This window comes from Accipiter gentilis, chromosome 4, assembly GCF_929443795.1.
Source record: "Accipiter gentilis chromosome 4, bAccGen1.1, whole genome shotgun sequence".
Lineage (NCBI taxonomy): Eukaryota > Metazoa > Chordata > Aves > Accipitriformes > Accipitridae > Astur > Astur gentilis.
The window spans coordinates 27,787,906-27,809,473 of NC_064883.1; the positions used below are offsets into that span (position 1 = coordinate 27,787,906).

The 21,568-nt window shown below is 39.9% G+C and overlaps 1 protein-coding gene across 3 annotated transcripts in view; it reads right to left on the reverse strand.

Moving 5' to 3' along the window:
- Positions 1–16,082: 16,082 nt before the first annotated feature.
- The window catches only part of PIP4K2A (phosphatidylinositol-5-phosphate 4-kinase type 2 alpha), a 114,920-nt gene continuing 109,434 nt past the window's right edge, over positions 16,083–21,568 (reverse strand). For all 3 annotated transcript variants that reach the window (XM_049798216.1, XM_049798215.1, XM_049798214.1), the window contains exons 8-10: positions 20,472–20,715; positions 19,372–19,475; positions 16,083–17,554 (exon numbers count right to left, since the gene is read on the reverse strand). In XM_049798216.1, the coding sequence (XP_049654173.1) occupies positions 17,474–17,554; positions 19,372–19,475; positions 20,472–20,715 (429 nt within the window). In that variant the 3' untranslated portion in view covers positions 16,083–17,473. The remainder of the gene's footprint in view (positions 17,555–19,371; positions 19,476–20,471; positions 20,716–21,568) is intronic.

Consider the following 21,568-nt stretch of genomic DNA (forward strand, 5'->3'; position numbering starts at 1 on the left):
GTATATTATACGCTGTCTAGATCTAGTCAAACTTAAAAGCAACATAGAAGACATTTGATGGAGATCAGCCTTAAGGTCAGTTCTTTGTTGTCTTTGCAGTTTGCCGCAAACGGTTTGATGAAGGAAAGGATAGATTCAGTGAGATGGAAAGGAGCAGGGATACTTTTTTTCCAATTTATATTTAAAGTGGTCAAAAAGCCTTATTAATGTAAATTGTAAAGACACAAATTCCTCTTTTTTTTTTTTTGGTTAGTGCTTTCTTCCTTTTTTTTTCTGTTAAAGGGACTTTTTTTTTTTTTTGTTAGTGCTTTCTTCCCTTTTTTTTTCTGTTAAAGGGACATTTTATTCTGCTCTGGGGTATTGACCGTTTTAATCCTCCAAACACACTACTCAAACCTCCTGGAGGTTTCTGCCAATACAGCTAATTCAGGCTCCCAGGGCTGCAGCAAGAGAAAAGTATGAGAATACATGCAACACTTGTGGAGGCCAAAGGTATTAAAGGGTTCAGGGAGGGGTAGGTCCACTGAGGGCTATTAAATGTAATGGGCCAGATGCAACTGTGGTGTTAGTGGAGATGTGGACTCTAAATGCAAACTGTTTGGTTAGATCAGGAGATTTTGAAGTATTGTGTATGGGGGTTTGGAGATGTTTTTATTTAGTATGTGTCTGTTTTCTAGATAACAAAATCATGTACGAGTGTTGCAAATGTATCAAGTTTTTTATTTCTCAAAGGTAGAAAAAAAATGTACCCTTTATGAAGCTTCCTTTAAATAAGTTAACATATAGGAGAGCATAATAGCTTCACTTTAGGCAGGCTAGACAATGCTAATTTTTGAGTGACTTGTTCTGTTCTTTTTGGAAATCCAGTAGAGTTTTACCAACATGAATAGGATTGAGCCTTAAATGCTTAAAAATTTGCAATGCTAAATACATGCAATTTAGCCACAAATTACATACAGTAACAAAAGTGAACTGAGTATGACTAGCAGAACACGTAAAGGAGAGTACATATGGGTTATGGTGAGCTTCAGCATTTAGAGGAAAAATGATGAAAAGAAAGAAGAAAAGCAAGCTGCTTATGGAAATCATTTTCCAGCTATCCTGGGTCATAAATAATTTGTGCCAAAACACAAAGCACTAAAAATATTTCTTCAATGCAGGTTTGACTGTTCTAGTATTGGACCAAGCAGCTAAGTTTGAACAACTGCTGTGTGCGTAGGTTGCATAATTTTTAAAAATTCTTATCTCTTCAGGTATAATGGAATATCTATCAGCTAGGACACAGAGACAAGTTTGCAGCCTTTAACATTTTACAGAAGAAAAAAGAAACTGCATGCATACAAAAAAAAATAATCTTAATTTCTTTATAAAACCAAATTAACACCATTGTTGACTCCATGTGAACAAGAACATGCGGGGTTTTTTTACCCCGCATTCATTGTCTTTTAAAGATAATGCAAGTTTTGATGGTGCCTTAATGTGCCATCATTGCCTTCATAATGTGAAAAATGCTTTCATGTTTCTGATAGGGAAATGATAATTTGCTATCTTGAAGAGATTGTCACATAAAGGAGATTGCATGTACTGAACTGCATATGCTGCACAGATGAGGTAATGTCTGTGGTGCACACTTGAGATTAACCTGGTTGAAGCACAGAATACCATTTTAATGATGAATTAAAAAGCAAAGGGGTGTGTGTGTGTGAACATATTACTTTGGGCAAAAAGGTGAAATCCTTCTCTAAGAAGGTTAAATGTGAGAAAAATGCTATGCTGCAGAAATGAGCTGGAGAATTAATGCATTGTCAGAGGGAGTTTGGAGAAAAAGAGTATCTTCCCAAGTTGACATATGACTTAATGAGGGGCTGAAGAAATGTAGTGGAGGTGTAGAGGGGAAATAGATAAAAATAATTCCAGTTTCCTCTTACCATCAGACTTCCAGGTGTTACGTGTTTTCTTTGCCTCTTGAGTTTAATAAAAGACTTGTGGGAGTCAATGAAAAGGCTTTTGTCTCTGTGTTCTATTTTTCCCCAATAATAGAAATTTTCAGAAAAAAATGAAACACCATGATAGTCTGAAAGGCATTTCTTTAGATGAGGTAGATTGCAAATTATTTCCGTACAGGACAAGCAGTATAATCCTAGATCACAGCTCAGCTTTTAAACCAGTTTTGATATATTTTCACAAAACTAAGGCTTTAAGAAATGTAATTGCCAGGCGGTTTCAAAATCTACTTACTATTGCATGTGATAAGCTATGTTGAAACATACCCTTCTGAAAATAATTTAGATACGATCAGTGCATATACTACCTGAAATAAACTGCTTTATATACAAAGTGGGGGAAGAGCACGTTTCATAGATTACTGAACTGAAGCTTTAGAAATGTGGCACAGTATTGAGTATCTGTATAATTTTTAGCAATTGCTGAGACTTTGTAGCATAATGATTGAGAGTTTTTACATTTCCCAGACGCAAGGAATTTCAGTCTCTGTTGTGCAAAGAAACTTTTTGGTTTAATTATATATATTTCTTTTAAACTGAAATCATAAGGTGCTTCACTAACATGCTCCATTTATCACAACATTCTTAAGAGTGCACCTTCAAAAAATACCTTTTTTGTGTAAGTGTAGAAGTGGAAAAGAAAGCTGAGAGGTGGTTTTATTAATTGAAGAAGGTTAATCTCGTATGGCGAATTTCTTGTGTGGATAATCACAAATCTGAGCAAAACCTCAATTGTCTGCTGACGTGCCATTTCCACTAGTTACAATGAAATACATTATAGTAACAAGATGAAGGATTATATGAATATAAAAGTCCTTAGATAAATGTTTAGAATGGTAGAATATAATTCTTGATAAGCAAAAAGAAGAAACAGCTATAAACAACTGTATATAATCTCAGTACTTTTATGCCAGCCAGCGAGAAGCCTTTTCCCTAGGAGGGCAGCTGGAAATACTGATAGAAGCGGGATTGAAGTCAGTGGACTCCAACTTGAGGATTGCTGCTTGAAGTCAAGCTGCAACCACCAGCGAAAAGTGATTTCGGTTAATGCACCTTCCTGCACAGCATCTAGACAAGTAAGTGGAAGGAGGTGTTATTCCTGGATTCGCTTAATGTTACTTTTCAGAATACGGGTTAGTCTCCTTGTGTCTCCCAGGCCCAACACCATCAGCAACGCAGCTGCCACGATGTGTTTCATTTTAGCCGCCGAGTGAAGCCACACCATTTGCTGCGTGCAGGGGATTTCCTAGCCAGAAATCGCTACGCTTTTACTGTGCAAAGCATGTGTGATGAGCCTGAAGCTTCTGGGAAGTGTTGGATTTATTGTAAATGTGCAATAAATTTGGCACTTGGGGAGTGTTTGGGGCTTACTGTGAATGTGTGAATCAGCCATGCAGTCTATTAATGGCAAATCTGAAGCTTCCAGGCAGTGCCTGACTTACGGTGTGTGAACGTACAGTTAGAATCGCAGGCTGGTTTGGGTTGGAAGGGACCTTTGAAGACCATCTAGTCCAACCCCCCTGCCACGGGCAGGGACACCTTCTATTAGACCAGGTTGCTCGAAGCCCCATCCAACCTGGCCTTGAACACTGCCGGGGATGGGGCAGCCGCAACCTCTCTGGGCAACCTGTTCCAGTGTCTCACCACCCTCATGGTGAAGAACTCCTTCCTTACATCTAATCGAAATCTACCCTCTTTCAGTTTAAAGCCATTTCCCCTTGTCCTATCACAGCTGATGTGGACAAGCACTTCAGAAATGCACTGCATTTCCAAATGAGAAGTAGCTGGAAACGAGGACATGTTTGGGGAGACCTGGGCTGGGGCAGCTCAGCGCAGATTGGTGCAGAGCAGGTCAGTGCCTTCGGGCAAGTGGGGAGACTTCAGGCTTTGCCTTAGGTTTGTTGTTCCTTAAAGTGAAAATTGTGTGGTACCAAACTCCTGTAGAGAGATTAGAGGGCTATGAAAGGTCAGGAAAAAAAAAAAAAAAGGTGGTTTTTTTTTCACTATGGATTTGCATTCTCTTCTCATAAGCTGTGTATGAGACAGTGATGGAGCGGAGAACGTGGAGCTCCCAGAGAGGCAGCGTTTGGGGGGAACAGCTACAGGCGTGAGTCCAGACCGGTTCTCCTCATCAAAGCAAAGTGTGCTGCCGTCTCACTGTACATGTGCTTTGCCTGTTTTAATAGATCAGCTGGAGAATGGATTTTTTTTTCTTTTTTATCTCATTGGGAAACATTTTGCTGCTTAGTCTTGAACCTGGAGGCTATTTTTAATTTTAGGAGGATTTCTCTCTTGATGAGGTGATAACCTAAAATGGCACAGAAGGATTTGATGCAGCGTGTTTTCATTCAGGGGCTCTGTTTTAAAGTCAAGCCTAGTGATAGAAAAAGGCAACTTGAAAAGAAATTGTTAACTTTATAGACCTAAAGATGTTCACTTTTCTGCACATGTGTATTTATGGTTTTGAACATTACACTACAACTTGTATGCCAAAGAAATACTTGGATCCCATGCAGTCCTCCAATGGGTTATACATTTCCAGAATCTTATTGTATGTGTAGAAATACACATACTGCATAAAGAGCATCTCAGAGAAGAAGCTAGGGAAAGCTGCCTGGCAGAGGACAGGAGGGGATTTGAGGATGGACTCCTAACAAAACACTGAAGAAGATTGGCACTACTTAAAAGGTTAAAGACCAAAGAAAAGCAAGAGGGCAGAAGGAATGTCACCGCGTTAGGAAATATGCACTGACAGCTAATACTGTTGCTGTGGATGGATGTTTCAGGCACAATAGTTGGTAGCTGTCCCAGGACCAACACAATTGGTGCTTCTGCCCTACAAACAGCTGGTTGTGGGTGGTGAAATTGCTGCCTTAAAATCAAGTCAGGCCACTACCATCCTTTTTCTTTTCCCTTATTGTTTCTCTCTAGAATGACTGTGACTTCCAAGGGCGTCTTTAATAATGTTTCCTTGGCACACGGACCAGAGGTATCTCTAATTTTTTCACTTTGTTTCCAGAACTGCTGCCTATTTCTTTCTGTTTGCAGCCCCTATCCTCGCCCCAAGGACATGATAGCAGGCTGTAAGCTTCTGGAGTCAAGAATCAGTCCCTTAACTGCCATAAAAAGTAAAAAAAAATCAATCTCGGTGAACTTTGGCATCTAATTGGTGTGAATGAGATGAAAGGGATAGCTGACTTCTGTGACCTCTGCAGGATAATTGTGTATCACATGTTGTGTGAATAAAGGGGCGTGCCATAGCTGCAAAAATGGGAATTGACACCATTTTGCTCTTTAACAACATCCACTGGTATGTCATCCAAGTACATTAATGTCTGTCACCCTTCATTTCTCTTCTGCTTACCTCCCGCATACTTCGTTTATTTGCATGATGCAACTTGGCGAGTTGAAAAGTTTGATGCTTAGAATTGTTGAAACTCTTGTTCCAGCTTATTTTCATAAACGCAAATGTAATTATTAGTCTGCTGATACTATTTCCATCTTTACTAGAGCAAGTCAGCTGAACAGCGTCAGCAGAACACCTGGGCATGCTCCTCCATGTGTTGCTGTATTGGAACTTGTAGGAGGGGCACATTGACATAGGTCTACATTACAGATAAGATACTTATCAAAGGAATAGATTCTTCAGTGGTGCAAACTGCCATGTACGTTTTTAGGACTGAGGTCTGCTCTCCGATGTTTGGTTGTTTTTTTCTTTTTTAATTCTTTTGAATTGATTTTGTGGTATTTCTTTCTCAATCAAAAATGAGTAGTATTGAAAAGGCTTTAAGCTAAATGGGGTTTATGTTATACACTTGTGAAAGAAGTACTATTCCCATGTTTTCATTTCATTAAAGCATTTGTGTCTGGCTGTAAACCAAGCTTGTGCCATGTTTTACTCCTAATGGAAGGTTTCAGAGTAATCCAAGCTGAAGTGCATCGTCTTACTACATTACTTCAGTCAATTCAAAAGTTGAAATGTTCATGCTTGTGTTTTAAATTACATATTTAAGCCTCTTTCTTCTGGAGTTGAGAAGAAGGTCTAACACAGACAGTATGAGCTTGCTTTCCCTTCCCTTGGTTAGGATAGAGAGTTTTCCTATTGCATAGAGAAGCTGTATGGTACTAATTATGCTGTAGGAAAGCTAGCACATACTGTGTGTGTGTGCTGGAGCTCGATTTGTTCTGCTCTCATCTGGTCTGTGGGAATGTATTTGACAGTTGAAGGGATGTTTGAGCTGGCTGTTAAGTACTATGGGAGCATTAGACAAATGGGACTGAAGATACCGGTCAGGGGAAGGTCTGTGCAAACATCTGTCTTGCTAACTAATTATACTTAATATAGTTATACTCAGTAAACCTTTTGCTAAGAAGTTTGACTCTCCTTTTACAGCTGGAGTTATGCTGTAAAGCTTTTAGTACAGGTACAGTCATACTTCTTATGCTGGCACAAGGCAGCATGTACTTCAATAAGCATCCTAAATAAGTATTGGAATATAGGCTAACAACATAAGTACTTTTACCATGATATATCTAGATCCATGGTAAGAAAGACAGGAAATACAAGTTTATACTGGCACTGTTAAAATGGCAACACCTTTTAGTTTCACAGGGACTAATCTGTGTGAGTCACTGATGATGAAAAGGTTATGCTTGAAGAAGCTGGTTCAATAACTATTGTATTTAGATGGAGTCTTTCCTGGGCTTTGGACCAAATTTTAATTTCTAACTTAAGGTATTTGTAAGTTAGAAGATATTTCAAATGCCTCTGGATTTCTTTTGATGTGTTGAATGTGTTCCAAAGTCAATAATGGTTTGAAGGAATGGGTTGTGCTTGACAGAGTGGACTTCAGAAATAGTACAATTTACTTTTTACCACTGTAAATCTTTGCTATGGGAAAGTCATAGTTAAAGCCAAACCTGATTGTGTCTGCAAGGAGGGCAATGCAAGGGAAGTAGGTGAGACTATTTTATACTACAGTGATTAAAAGACAGAGCAGTGCACTTTAGGCTGTGCATTAGTTTGGAAAGGTAACATTTCAAGTTGTGGAATAAGCGAGAAGGGACTAAAGCACTTATTGTGAGCAGCTTGCTTAAACATAACATTAAGCTACATGGGAGGTCTGTTTAAAATCACTTCGTTTAGCAAAAAAGCAACAATTAGGATTACAAACATTTTGCCTGTTAACATCTAAAACCAATTTCCTGGCTGTGACTTCATGGCAATATTTGTAACATATGAAAGACCTAAACCCAAACATTGGTCAAAAAATCTAGAAGTATGTTTGTATGTGATCCCTGGCTGGTTTCTTTGCACTATCTCAACTTTTCGGCCTCTCATTTTCAGGATAAGCTGTGAAATGTAGCTTTCCAGTTATGCCTGGCTGTGAAATTATGTTTTCTAGGAGCCGGCAAGTCCTTTAACTGTGCAGACTCTCTTCTTTAGTTGCCCCATGTAATGAGAGAACATGTGTTTGGAAACATCATAAGAGGTTAAGTACATTGGCTTTCCTTCTGACCACTCCTTCCTCCCCGAAGTCTCAGATGCTGCTTGTAGGGTTTTGCTCTAGAGCACAGGCCCTGTCTTTATTTGGGCTGTGGCTGCCTTGCGAGAGCCATGCCTGCCCTGGTGCTCACCAGGCTCAGTGAGTGCAATTCTCTCTGAGCAGGGTTTCTGTTTCGCTCACAGCTTGTGCAGAGTGCAGCAACTCATTTACTCCCTGACTTGAGTTACCGTGATCCTATTAAGTCCCAGCTGCATTCTTTACATTGGCTGCCTATAAAGCACGGATTAATTTAAATTGGTAGTTTTGATTTTTAAAGCGCTTAATAGTATAAAGGTTGGCTATGTTTGAAGATCATCTTCAGCCTTCACCTTCTGGGCATCTGTGGTTGGCCACGGTTCACTGCATAATGTTTCCCACCCTCTTGCTCTAAATTGGGATGTATACTCATCATTACGAGGGTGCAACCTGCTTTATTTCTCACCTTTTTGAAAAAGCTTCTTTTTTTTTTTTTTTTTTTTAGTGTGTAATGGAATTTGATTACTAACAACGGTTCTGTACCTTCTTTCCCCCCTTCTTTGAAGCCGTTTGACAGGAATCCAACAAATGCTGTCTTAGCAATCTTGCTAATAAGTGTATAGCTGCTCAGTGGTAAAGCAGGGCACTGTGCCTTTGGCGAGGGTCTGGATAATGAGCCCTGCTCAGCAGCACAGCAACGTACGGGACAGCAGCTCTTCTCTGGAGGTCCATAAGTACAGAGACCCATTTTGGGAGAGCATTTTGTGTTTAAAACATGTGTATTCTAATCTTCCAGAAGAGCCACATGTTCAAAGCATGAGCCTGCAACTGCAATATACATACGTCAGACTGGGTGACTTCTAGGACATCAGCTGTGATCTGCTCTTTCACTGCAGCAGTGGTTGCATCTAAAGGACTGGAGAGACAGCTGATGCACCTTCCCCAAGAAGGCCAGTTAGAGCTCTGTTCAATAATCTAGAGGCTGGACTGAGGATCCTAACCTAACCCCCAAGGCTTGAGAAAGAAGAGGCTGCTTCATAGTGGACCTGAAGAGAATGACAGTCTCTTTACATCCATCTCATCTGAAAAGCTTGTTTCTTTACGGATTAGCGCTCCCTCCTCCTTGCCCAAATGTACCTGTGAAAACAATTATCTGTTTTAGGCCAGACTACTTAGTACTCCGAATGAAGCCAAAAGGGGTGTTTGTGGGGAGTGTGTCTGAGGAAGAGACTGTGTTAAGAAGGTGGGAGATCAGCAGGCTACATAATGCATGAGGAAATGTTTCGGGGTCTGTCAGAAGAAAACCTTGTCCAAATAAAAAGTGTTTCCACAGACTGGTTTGGGTCACAGAAACAGCTTATTTTGATGATGAAAATGTTCCACGTGTCCATGCTCCAACTCAGAGTCTTTTCTGTATTAACATACTGCCATATGACGTGAGCCCAGCAGTTTAATTATGTTTTGCATGGGTATCTCCTTGAAGCTTTTGTTGCATTGTTTTTAAAGATGTTGGGTTTTTTTAATGGGATGCTATCACTCTGCTCTCTAGGATGATCAGTTCTCTGCTTTGCTCTGCTTCTAATCTTATACCATAGCACCTTTCACATTATTTCAGGTGAGAAGGGGACTATTATAAAATGCTTTTATGGTGCTGTCAACATATTTTATGCCTTTCCTTCTGCATCATAATCTTTATGGTCTGAGATTTTTCTCTGCTCCTTAAGAGAAATCCATATGGGACTGTCCTCCCTGACCTTAGAGCAGCTGCAGCTAATGCCAAACCCAGGAACATGCAGCAGACGCCCCTCGCTCATGGATCTGGTAGAGCACGGTCTCAGTAGCTTCTCTGTATTTTGTTCCTCATTCTCAGCTTTATTCCTCTGCTGGCCCCAGTACTGTCTCTTCCTTGCTGCTTCAGGAAAGGTTTTTTTGGTTTATGCCCTCCCCTTACGCTAAACCCTCGTTGCTACAATCTGTGGTGTGAGTTTCTTTCTCTCCCTAGAAGTAAATGAATTGCTTCTCTTATCAGATTAGTCCTGCTTGATTAACTCCTCTATCAAGGAAGCTAGGTGCTCAACACTGATCCTCCTGGGAAGGTGAGAACTTGGAACACTGTGGTGGGACGCTGCTCAGTGGCTTATTACGTGTCTGTCAGATGCCATCATTTGTGGAAGGCTTGTGCAGGCAAGCAGTTGTGCAACAGTGTTGGAGCTGCCTTCTGCCTGCCCCGCGTTTGGCCCTAGCTGCCAAGTTTTGGGTGGAGCAGGCAGCGCCTCTCCGTCTGTACCCACTCAGTCTTCCCTCATGTCTTTTTTTTCCCCTCTCCTCTTCACAAATTGAGTCACCGGAGGACTAAACTGGGTGGCTTTATCCACTTTGTCCTGCAGTTTGCCGGCAAACAAGACAGTTACAGGTCCACCAGTCAATGAAGGGGGAAGGAAGAGAGGGATACAAACACAGACAATAAGCCACATGCACATTTTCCTCGACTGTGGTTGTGGGGAGCGTGTCTGATGAGGGGACTGGTGTGGGAGATCAGCAGGCCACATAATGCATGAGAAAGTGTTTAGAAAACACTTAAATAACAGGGAGAGACCATCTATTTTCTTCCACTTGCTAACGCTCTGGGGGCTGCGCTTGTCAGCAGCCCCAGGAGCCGTCTCAGCCCCGTAACACACTTCGGCTGCCTCAGAGCAAAACAGTACCGGGGTAAGCAGGGAGCTGCATTTCAGTTTTGTCAGGCTAGTGGCTGATAGGGGAAGTGCCGCGAGGAGCGATGCAGGATTTTTTAAAGGACATTACTTAAATCCAGGATGCAGTTTCAAACACCACAATTCCTCAAGTAACATGAGCTCGTACAGAAAGCACGTTCTTCTCCCTCTATACTGGGGCCTCCAAAAGCATCATCGTACAGCTGGGTCCAGTTTTGAGGCTACAGATGTATACTCAGTTTTTCCCCTTCCAACAGATCCAGTGCCATCCCACTCTTCTGCACCCTGGGGTGTAAGCACAGCCCAGCGCAGAGATGCTGCAGCTTGTGGCATGTGAAACAACTCGGAAACTTCTGCTCCAGAGCACTTTACGATGTAACCAGATCAAACTATCATTTTTCCTTCCACACAGAGGTTTACTATGACTGAAGCGTGCTCATCATTGTGCTTAACTAAAAGCAGATGGTTTCCATTGTACCCTATAAAGAGATGATCATAATTGCACAGTACAATTTGATATTTTAACAGCCTCCCACCCCAAATACAAAGTCTTTGGCGTAGCTGATGCACAAATAAACTTCTGTCTAAGACTGACTACTGAACTAAGAGGAAATACTTAAGAGTAAAGCCCTTCAAGGCAGTGTCCTGGTTTCAGCTGGGATAGAGTTAACTGTCTTCCTAGTAGCTGGTACAGTGCTATGTTTTGAGTTCAGTATGGGAAGAATGTTGATAACACACTGATGTTTTCAGTTGTTGCTCAGTAGTGTTTAGACTATAGTCAAGGATTTTTCAGCTTCTCATGCCCCGCCAGGGCACAAGAAGTTGGCACAGGACACAACCAAGGCACCTGACCCAAACTGGCCAACGGTGTATTCCATACCATGGGACGTCACATCCAGTATAGGAACCAGGAAGGGGGGGGCGGGGAATCGCCGCTCGGGGACTGGCGGGGTGTCGGTCGGCGGGTGGTGAGCTATTGCCCTGCGCATCATTTGTACGTTCCGATCCTTTTATTACTACTGTTGTCACTTTATTAGTGTTATCATTATTAGTTTCTTCTTTTCTGTTCTATTAACCCGTTCTTATCTCAACCCAGGAGTTTTACTTTTTTTCCCCTGATTTTCTCCCTCATCCCACTGTATGGGGGGGAGTGAGTGAGCGGCTGTGTGGTGCTTAGTTGCTGGCTGGGGTTAAACCATGACAGGCGGAAGACATTTTGGTTTTGTTATGCAATTCCACAGTTCGAAGGAAGATAGGGCCCTGACCCAGAGTGTGAAGTTCAATTTAGCATTATGTGCCAGGTTAAAGTAGGCACTAATTAATCAGACCTGCTTGGGTAGAAAGAATTCTTATGCATCACTTGAATCCAAGCTGCTGGGGTAAGCAGGCACATCTCGGGAATATGGGACCTTCTCTTCACCAGAATCAAACATGACCCTGTTATCCTCAGGTGGTGGAAGGCAAACTAGAATTGTTGTCAACCCTGTAACTGCAGGTAGCCTGTGCATCTGCCTTGGTATGCCAACTGTGCTGTAGACATTAGAGCGACTGAGATATTCTTGTAACAAAATATTTTTATGCATCCATTTAAAAATACATAAAATGGAAAAGAAAGTAGAGTGCTCTAGCTTTGGGCTTCCTACACAGAGGCAAGGTGAAATAGCAGAAATAGCAGAAATAGAGAAATGTAATGAGTTAAATCACCTTCCAGGCTTGTATGCAAGTGCCAAACATCTTCAAATCTCAAGATTCTCACAAGCACCATTTATTCCAACAGGATACACATCACTAAATACAATGAGTCACTATGAATGAATCAGATTGAGTGGGAACAAAGTAGGAGCTCTATAAACTCAAAGCATATTGGGCAATAACTAAAACGCCTGCAAATATTCAGAGCACTAGGTAAGAATGAATTTATGCCAGCTTGCAAAGGTATTTTTTGTATCTTAATACTTACAACCAAATAATTATGTCATATCACTGATGGAGATGAGACTAGAAGCTATGAAAAGGGAATATCATTAGGAAAACTACATGATATTGTTTACTTCGGGAAAAGAGAAAAGCAGTTACTGTTTTATTGAAGTTATAGCAACAACTACAGCTAAGCAGCTGCGTGCTCATTCTGAAACTGCATTCTGTTCAAACAGCAATTGTTGGTTTTTTTTTTTTTTTTTTTTTTTATTAGACAGTAAATGGATGGCTAGGAAATTCTCAAAACAGAAACCTGTAAATCCATTTATAAAATGTGACTGACAATCAAGAAGCATCACTTTAACAGATGATTTTTTCTAAAATTAGGCATTATAAAAAATGGAATAGGTCACTCCATCTGGCTTAAACCATTTTGATTATTTTGTTAAATCAGGAAAGGGAATATTCAATTTAACACGTGCAAAAGCTAATATTTACATTGTTCAGTACATAGAGGCAGGATTGCATTAAGAGAAACTGAAAGAGGAAGAGAATAAACTATTCTCAGGGTCTACTGTAGATAGAACAAATATTAATGGGCTTAAATTGTAGTAATGTAGAGTCAGGTAAGGTATTAGAAAAAATATTTCTAATGATATAGCCAGCGAGGCATGGGAAGGAACAGCACAGGGAAGTCATGGAACTACCCTCCCTGGAAAAGATTAATCCAATTTTCGCCAATGTTTATCTACAGTTGAACTGCTCTGGGACAGACTATAACTATCTCTTTAAGTCCTTTCCAGCCCTGTTTTCTAACATTTTTAATAAGGCTATTGTTAGTGATTTTAATCTCACACAAATCGCCTTTGCCACTTGAAGATGCTGCTCTCAAGCTCTTCTTCAATCACTTGTTCATGCACATTCCCTTGTGGTAGCATGAAAGTAGATCTCTCGTCAGTCTCATGCAGGAGTAAACCAGCATCATTGTCCAGATTAGATTAAAGACAGCACACTGCTCTGTCTATGCAGCCTCTGCTCTTTGCTACCACGTTGCATTGTAAAGGATATGCTGATTTCCAGAAACAATACCTGCCATACAGAAATCAGGACAGAAAGGAAGAGATGAAACAGACATCTCCTTTAAGTTAACTGCTCTCTGTTCCCCCATTAAATATATGAGAGTTTGAAAAAACCAGGTGGACAGCACATATAGAGCAGACACTGGATACAGGTGGGGGTATGGGACCATCAGAATGCAATGAACCCACTCACTGCTGGGACTTGCTAACTAGTATTACATTGGAAAAGAAGAGGTAAGCACAAGGGAGGGAGCTGGAAATTCAGATTATGCATTTAGGTTATGTAGTTGACATAGAAAAATATTGTTTCCAAGAATTTTTAATGTAAACATTTCTTCTGCCGCAGTCCTTGCATTAACAAGCCAGCTGGATCTCCTACCTTGAGTATCATTATTGCCTTCAGGTTTTCTTCAGGTCAGAGGGAGAGAAAACATTTTATCAGAAAAGATATTATTTTCCTATGACTTCTCATGTACACCATTCTACTAAAGGTCCTCCAGCTGCTTGCTGAAGTCAGCAATGCCTGTCAAACACAGTATGCCCTGTAGCCAACTCCACAACGAGAAATGGCAATCACCCTTATCAATGCAGAAGAGGCAGGAGGGAATCATCACCAGCTAGATGGCTTGGGGATGCCCCTGTGTCGAGAGGCTGGGATGAGGAGGATGTCCACAGGTACCAGCAGGGTCTTGTAAATCTTGGCTATGTAGCTATACGAAGACAACTTGGAGTGTCATCTAGAGAATAGTGCTGTAGGGGACTGCAGGAGTAAAGCACCGCTTCAGAAGTCAGGGCTGGCTTACATGTAGTATACTTACTGGAAAGTTGAATCTGAGCATGTCCAGTAGTCTTAGGATAAAAGAGAGGAAAGCCTAACTATGTAACACTTCAGCTGTTAAATAGTTTGTTGGAGCAGGATGGCATGTTGTGCTGGTTTTGTGTATTAGAAGCTTTCATTTTATGCTATGAGGGAGGTGGCACTGAGAAATTGCCTACCAACAACCACTTACATCTGTATTATCAAAGCAGTGCAAGAATTTGGCAGCCTGTTCAGAGGGCTTGGTAGATGGTTCGCGTGTCATGCACAGAGAACCAGCCAGGGAGCTTGCTGTCTACCGTGGCTAATGTGTCCATGTAACTTGAGCAGCACTCCTTGAGCACCATGTTCATACTGAACCCTAGACAGCTGGAGCAGCTGTGTGAAGTGCACGCTTAGATTAATACTAGAGACATCATTAAGTGAGTAATTAAGAAGCTGAATCTCTCCCCTCCCTATCACTTCACCTACTTGCTCCTCCACCATCTTCCCTGTGGGGAATGTCTACTTTATCATTAATTCTGTCATCTGTATTTTACAGGTAAAAATATTGCTGAAAATACTGTCTTGCTACATCTGTGGAATAAACTGAAAGGAACTGAAAAGTATTGTGTATGTGAAAACCACATGTATTAAGAGAATTAAAAGTTAGTCACAATGAAGACAGAAAGACACTTTTCTGCCATTTGCCCACAACGTGCAGTACAGGCGGTATCACGTGCTGAAAGCCCTGACAATCAAAGCCTTGAAATTCTAGAAAGAGAAAGCCCTCCCTCCTCCCCATGAATTATTTGGGCTTATTCCCAAGTACTTTTAAAATAACTGGTTTAGCATAACATATTACACACATTAGCAAACTTCTGCCAATCCTTCTATCAATTAACTATTGTGGACGATCTTCCTGGTTTTGTAGTAATATTAGGATTTAGTCCATAGAATCGTCAATTACAAATCTCCGTATTTGCTCTCAGAGCACAACCTAAGCCCCAAAACCCAAAGGCTAATGTTTCAAGCCACTTAAAGTAAGCATGGAAGAAGCAGGGTAAATCTAATGAAAAAGTTTTAAGTTTCTTCTTATTTTTTCCTTTGCAATATAGGCTTCATGTTCATTTTAACATCCAAAATTCGTCTGTGAGGGATCAAAACCATAGCTGAAACACAAGAACAAAGGATTTACCTAGTGAGTCATCAAAGTGCTTTATTTTATAAAGCCTTGCTCATGTTTGGAGTGTAATCTAAGCACTAAAACATACAATAACGAGTCTTCCTTGCCTTGTCCAAATAAACAGTTTATCAACAAGAATGAGTGACAAAACTGCTACACAGACAAAAAGAATACTCTGCTGTAAATGTCTAAAACTGTCTAAAAATGTACACTCGTTGGCCGCAATTAAATATGTACTCCAAGTATGTGTACCTCATTTTTACTTCAGGCTCTCCCTGTGGCCTCATACTTTAAGAAGCCACAGCATGCTTCAGAAAATGAAACTTGGCTGAGAATGCAGACAACTGGGGTATATAGGGAGAGGACAAAAAAAAAATATCAAGCCACAGTACCAACTTATTTAAATACATACAATACAAAAGTATACACATACATTACAGTGCTGCAGACATCACTAAGTCAAATGTAACAAAAAATCCTGTAGGAAAGGTCGGGGAAAGGAGAAAAAAATTAGTACACAGCAACAGGTATAGTATTGCCTTTGGCCGCTGAAGAGAGTGTAATGGGTTGCTATTGTATAGGCTCCTCTGAAGTAAAACCACTACGTACATTATGCACAGTTGCAGGCTTAACAGCACTGACATTAGTTATGGAGAAGGCATGCTGGCACTCCTGATTTGAGTTATAAACGATGATGGGGAGGGTTTGACTTCTCTTACATTGCCTACAAAATCTAACAATTTCAATAAAGAAATTTTAAAGGCACAGCTTTAGCACAGTGTATAAGTAGATAAACTTTTAAGCATATGTAAATTTGACTCTTTCAAGCATGGAGTCTTTCAGGAAAAATACAAGAAGAGAAGAAATACAATGTTGTTGTTGTTTAAAAATTTTAAACAAGTTAAACATGATCAGCACAGTTTTAGGCAATGTACTATACAATCAAACTTCAGTAAACGGTAGGACAGGTCATTTTGATGCTAAAAGACGACCTTGGGAAAAATCCCTCTGAAATATCCTTTCTCATTTTATTGTAAAAGAGTCTATCACGGAGGTGAGCGAGACATTCACTTTAGTACACTACTGCACATTACACCTTGGAAGATGACAAACATTACTTCATTTGTACTGCAAAATAACTTTACATGTAAACTCAAAAGTCATATATTGTACACGGCTCTGAAATTCAGAAAGATCCCTGCTTTCCTAATAATGTAAACAGTAAAATTCAGGGTTCATTTTTGAGGGATAATCTATAATAAAATACCGCTGTTTCAACAGTACAACATAAGCATTTAAACTTCAAATTCCCAGTAAATTACAAGGGAATGGAATTTCTATCAGTGTGCACATCTTTCATGATGGGTGAAAGATGAGCTACTATTGCCCAAAACTATGCGCTTCTTCAGATAAGCTTTTTTTCCACTTGTAACATTATTAGTTCCTATATTGCAATAATATAAAACAAATGAAAACTTCAGGTAACAAAGTGAAATAAGCAAACTTTTCCCTTAACATAAGTTTACTGTAGCAAAAATGTACATATAGCATGAATTACGTTAGCTCTTTGTAAGATAAGAGACACCGGCTCTCAGATGTCTGAGAGGTTGAACTTCCTGATGCAATGTGCTGAAAAGAAGACAAAAATGGGAGAGAGAGAATAAAAAGGAAGAAACCCAACTGCTAGGAACGAAATGGGAAAAGCCTCCGGCACCAAGGGCTGTTGCAGCTGCTTTTTTAAGGAGTGCCAGTGTGCAGGGTGTAAGTGTAACATTCGCGGTAAGGTTTTTATTATTATCATCATCATCATGAAGAATACTGTCATGTATCTTTTTAGTTCAAAAAATAAACTGATCCACAGTTTACAATTTGATATCAATATTGTAGATTTAACATGCATTTACTCTTCCCCACCCCCACCCCACACCTCTTTGCTCATTTATTCCGTTTCAGCTGGTAGCATCAGAGTATTACTGTCACAGTGCACTCTGAGTAAGCTGTTCTATTCATTTAATTTATTTTAACTTTTTTTTTTTTTGCACACACAAAAGAGTCAGAAATAGCTAGAACTATGCTGGGAATATCAGGCAGCTGTTAAAGCGAGTACTTCACCCCACTTCAGTCATCTTTGCCAGCAGATGTAAACAAAGGGGTTGCTTTCTGCAAGATGGGCGCTTCTCTGAGTTCCTTTTTTTCCCTACACTTGTAGCCACTGCTGCTGTCCCCAGGTCTTGTGTCTGTCCTATGTAACATGATAGGTTACGTCAAGATGTTGGCAATAAAGTCCAAGAAGCGCTTTGAATACTGTTCAGGATTAACAGTTGAAATTTCTGCACCAGCCTACACAGAGAATTGGGAGGGGAGAGGAAAGAAGGAAGAACCAGTGTTTTATTTGATGCTTTGTCACCGAGAGTGTTACTTACTCAATGAATTTCATGTGCAGTCTCAACCAGACACTAGAAACACAAGTTGTAATGGCCCTCAAGCAGAATCTTACTGATGCCTTTTTAGGCTTCACACAAGTACAGTGAGTGATACTCAGTACTCACCACTGTAATTGTAGGACACCTATCTTCCATTTCTGAAACACATTCTCTTTACGTTCTGTACTTCTCTTTACTTTCATTGTACTTCAGTCTCCTATGTAATTTCTACTGCATACTTAACCATGCTACCCACTGATTCATCAACAGATTCTGGTCTGTTGAGCAGCAGTACCTTCATATACAGAAGACTGAATTATCATACTCAGATCTGGCATGTCAACACTTCTGTAAGGTATATTGCTATCTGAATGCTAAATAACCTGGGTTGAAATATATGGTAACAATTAGTAACATTTTTTCAATATATATGCATTTAAATCTGGACTCACTGAATAAGCTGTACAACTGCTATTTCAATGAAGTCACAATTTCATTCATATTTTTATTCGAGGTTTTCAGAGCGTTAGCCACATTTTTCTTTATATTCTTCCAGTTTTACAAAAGGGGAAAATTGCATGCATGCAATTAGTGAACAAACTTCAGTGTCAGGTGGCTCAGGATGGAGACAGCGAAATAAAATGGTTGTACGGAAGTAATGTGCTGTAATAAGTTCTAATCACAGTCAGCTTTAATAATCAGTTGTTATTCACAACATATTTTTATCCCTTATTTACGCCAGAAGTGTGAGTTTTTAAAGTGTGCTACATTCAAAGTTCATTAATAATTGCCAGATAATGGCTGCATGTGGTCTGCATCAACTTTCAGCTGCTCCGAGAGCGCAGAGAGTAATGACAGCATTGTTTCAGAATGACAAAAAATACCTTCTACAGGCCTGTGCAGGGCTTATTGCTAGGCATTCCACATCACTCTCTACTGTAAACTAAAAAGCCCTGAGCCCAATGCCCTGATCCTTTAGATACTTAGACAGAGGAGGGATTTTAGCCTCATGAACAATTATGCTCTTTTAAAAATATTTATGAAATTTGAACCTTAAATCACCAGAGGAGTAATAATGATAGGTATAAATCGTAATTCTGGAAGACTGGGCTGCTTCACCATGCCTCTTTGGTGTCTGCTGCTAAGCAGCAATTTCAGCCAAAATAAAGAAATTCATGGCAGTCAGACAGAAGCCTTCACTGAATGGTCTCTGAGTATTTAACATGTACATTTTATGCTTAATTTTGCAAATTGTACTTTTTTTTTTTTTAAGAGGTCTTGTAAAGTGAGCCACATCATATGCTGAAGAACTAACCTTCAACAGGCTGTATCAAATAATGAAACCATCACTAGGGCCCTGCATCTGAGGTAAGATTCACAACAGCTTTCACAGTGCTGTATACTAATACAAGTGTCTGGTGAACAGGTTTGTTTACAAAAGTAAGGTGCATCTCACAAATTTAGGAAAAAGTCCTAAAAAGGCATCTCACTAGAGTTCTTTATGGGTAAGAAACCTATGCGTACAGCTGAAAAGGGAGTTCCACTCTGAGTATGTAATATGTAGCAGTTACTCTGTACTTCTGTATTACATTTTAAACTAGAGAAAAAAGTGAAAAAATTCTGCTATTTCACCTTTCCCTAGATTTCCTGAACTGTACTATATCAGTGCACTAAACAACAAAAATGCAGAAGTATAAATGGAATCAGAGGAAAAAAACCAACCCAGATACTTACCCCATGCTTTACCGTTTTTGCAGCATGGGCAGCTTTCTTTTTTGCATCATAATGAGTAAGAATGTCAATAATGGCCATAAAGTATACTTCCTTCCTAGGTGCATCTGCAAATGGCAAACACATGGCAGCAAGAATGACTTTTGAGACATCTTAATCACAAGTCCTTCTTCTCACAAAGGAGACTGTATAAGGCTCAATCAGCAGCTAAGACAGGTTAATGTCAGTCAGAATCACAGATCTGTAAAGACCACAGGCTCAAGCTGTCCTTAATTGAGAGTTTAACTGCACTCATATATAATGCAAAACCCCCTAAATGAGTGTAAAATAAAACGCCAGCATACAGAAATAGGAATTACTGCTCACTTAAAGTAATGTGGATTCCATCTTCCTTTAAGGAAAAATTATGAAGTTTTCTATGGAAGTTAATGCTTCTGTGTCAACAAACAAGATCATATTTTCGTTATGCATAAAAACATGTATTTATCCATGTAAATCTTATGAAAAAAAAGGTAACTTTCCTCTCTTGAACAGCCACAGGTAACTAGTTATACTTAGTTTTACAAACATCAAACCCAGTTTCAGGCTTCTTACACACTCCTTATGACAAATTTTTTAGCTGGAACACAGAAATTGGGTATGAGTGCACAAATTTTCAAAAAGCAACCAAAAAAGTGAAATATAACTTGGAATGCTGCTTTTCTCATTCTTTCTAGACTGTTTTTAACAGTGTTATCTTATCTTCCAGGAAAAGAACAATTACAGATACTAGATTTCCTGAAAGGGATGAAAAAAACCATGAATTAACTGCGAACTGCTGTATCTGAATAGCTAAGCCAGTATACAATTTGATTGTGTAACAGGTGAATTATTTGACTGACACATTGTGACACATCACGATATTTAAGAAATATGCTCATAACAATGCTGAGCATTGTAGGCGTCTTCTGCTTTCTGCTGCATCAAAGAGCAACTCGTTTCTTCTTCTGCAGAGTGAATTTATATTTTGCGGTTTAACTTTGCCTTTATGTGGTTGTGAAGACTTTAGGATTCTGGTGTAAGAATCAAAATATCTTAACACAAAAATATTTATTACTGCTTACTTTCATGGGATTTTATTCCATAAACGTCAATAGCTGGATCAAATTCCCCTGGAGCCAAAGGCAGTGAGCTGTTCAGCGTGTTTCCTGGACTGTCTGGAGGGGTTCCAATGGGGTGGGTCCCATCACTTTCACCTTCCTCTTCTCCATCATTCTCTTCACACTCTACTTCTTCCTGTTCAGCTCTTTCAACATCATGAATTCCAACCAGCAAGCTGTAGTCCATAAGTTTTAACTGAGCGAGGAACTAGAAAGTGATAATAAGCAATTTATCAATATCACTGAAAAATGTAAGCCCCACTAACAAACAGAAGTTACACAAAGATCTCATCAGTTGAGAAAAACAGGCACTTCTAAGAGAGAGCAAAAGGGAGGATTAAGTGATAAAGCTATCAGAGAGATACTTGAATTTATTAAGATGCGAAAACAGCACACAGGTCACTTGCAACATATTATAAAAAAAAAAGCTGTAGCCCATTCTCCCAAAATCCTCAGGGAAAAATCATTTCTCCTGTAGTGAAGACCGTGCCTGTGCGAGCCGATGACTGTCACTCCTGTCTTGTGTTTCAATTAGGGCTATCCTGTCACCGTTCAATGTCCAGAGCAGCCTCTGTGCTATCAGGCATGTGGCGTGCTACGATCTGGTGCTAAATCTGTCCCCTCACTCCCTTTTAAGCCTTATTAAAAAAACGTGAAAAAGTATTTAAATATTCTTGCAGTGGAAAGTAGTGAAGTGTTACACCATGAAGACATGAAATGATGCTATATTCTCTTTACAGTGGCAGGCTCACAAATTAAATCATGTAAGCAAGACATGAATGTGAATGGAAGGGTGGTTTTGAATAAAGACTGAGGATAGGAATTTTTAGAAAACTGAAAGATGAATATACTTCATGTAAAGACAAAGTGTAATTTTAGTTGAGGAGAACAGGATAAGGCAGAAAGCTAAGAGAGGAGGATGGAAATAATGAAAGTTTAAAAGCAGGAGGATGGGATAAACAGTTCAAGGGGGCGAGGGGTAGGCAGGGCAGACCTGTGCTGCAGCCTAAAAGCAATACTGTGATTTTGAACTTGTGGAGCCCTTGCTCATTGTATGTACA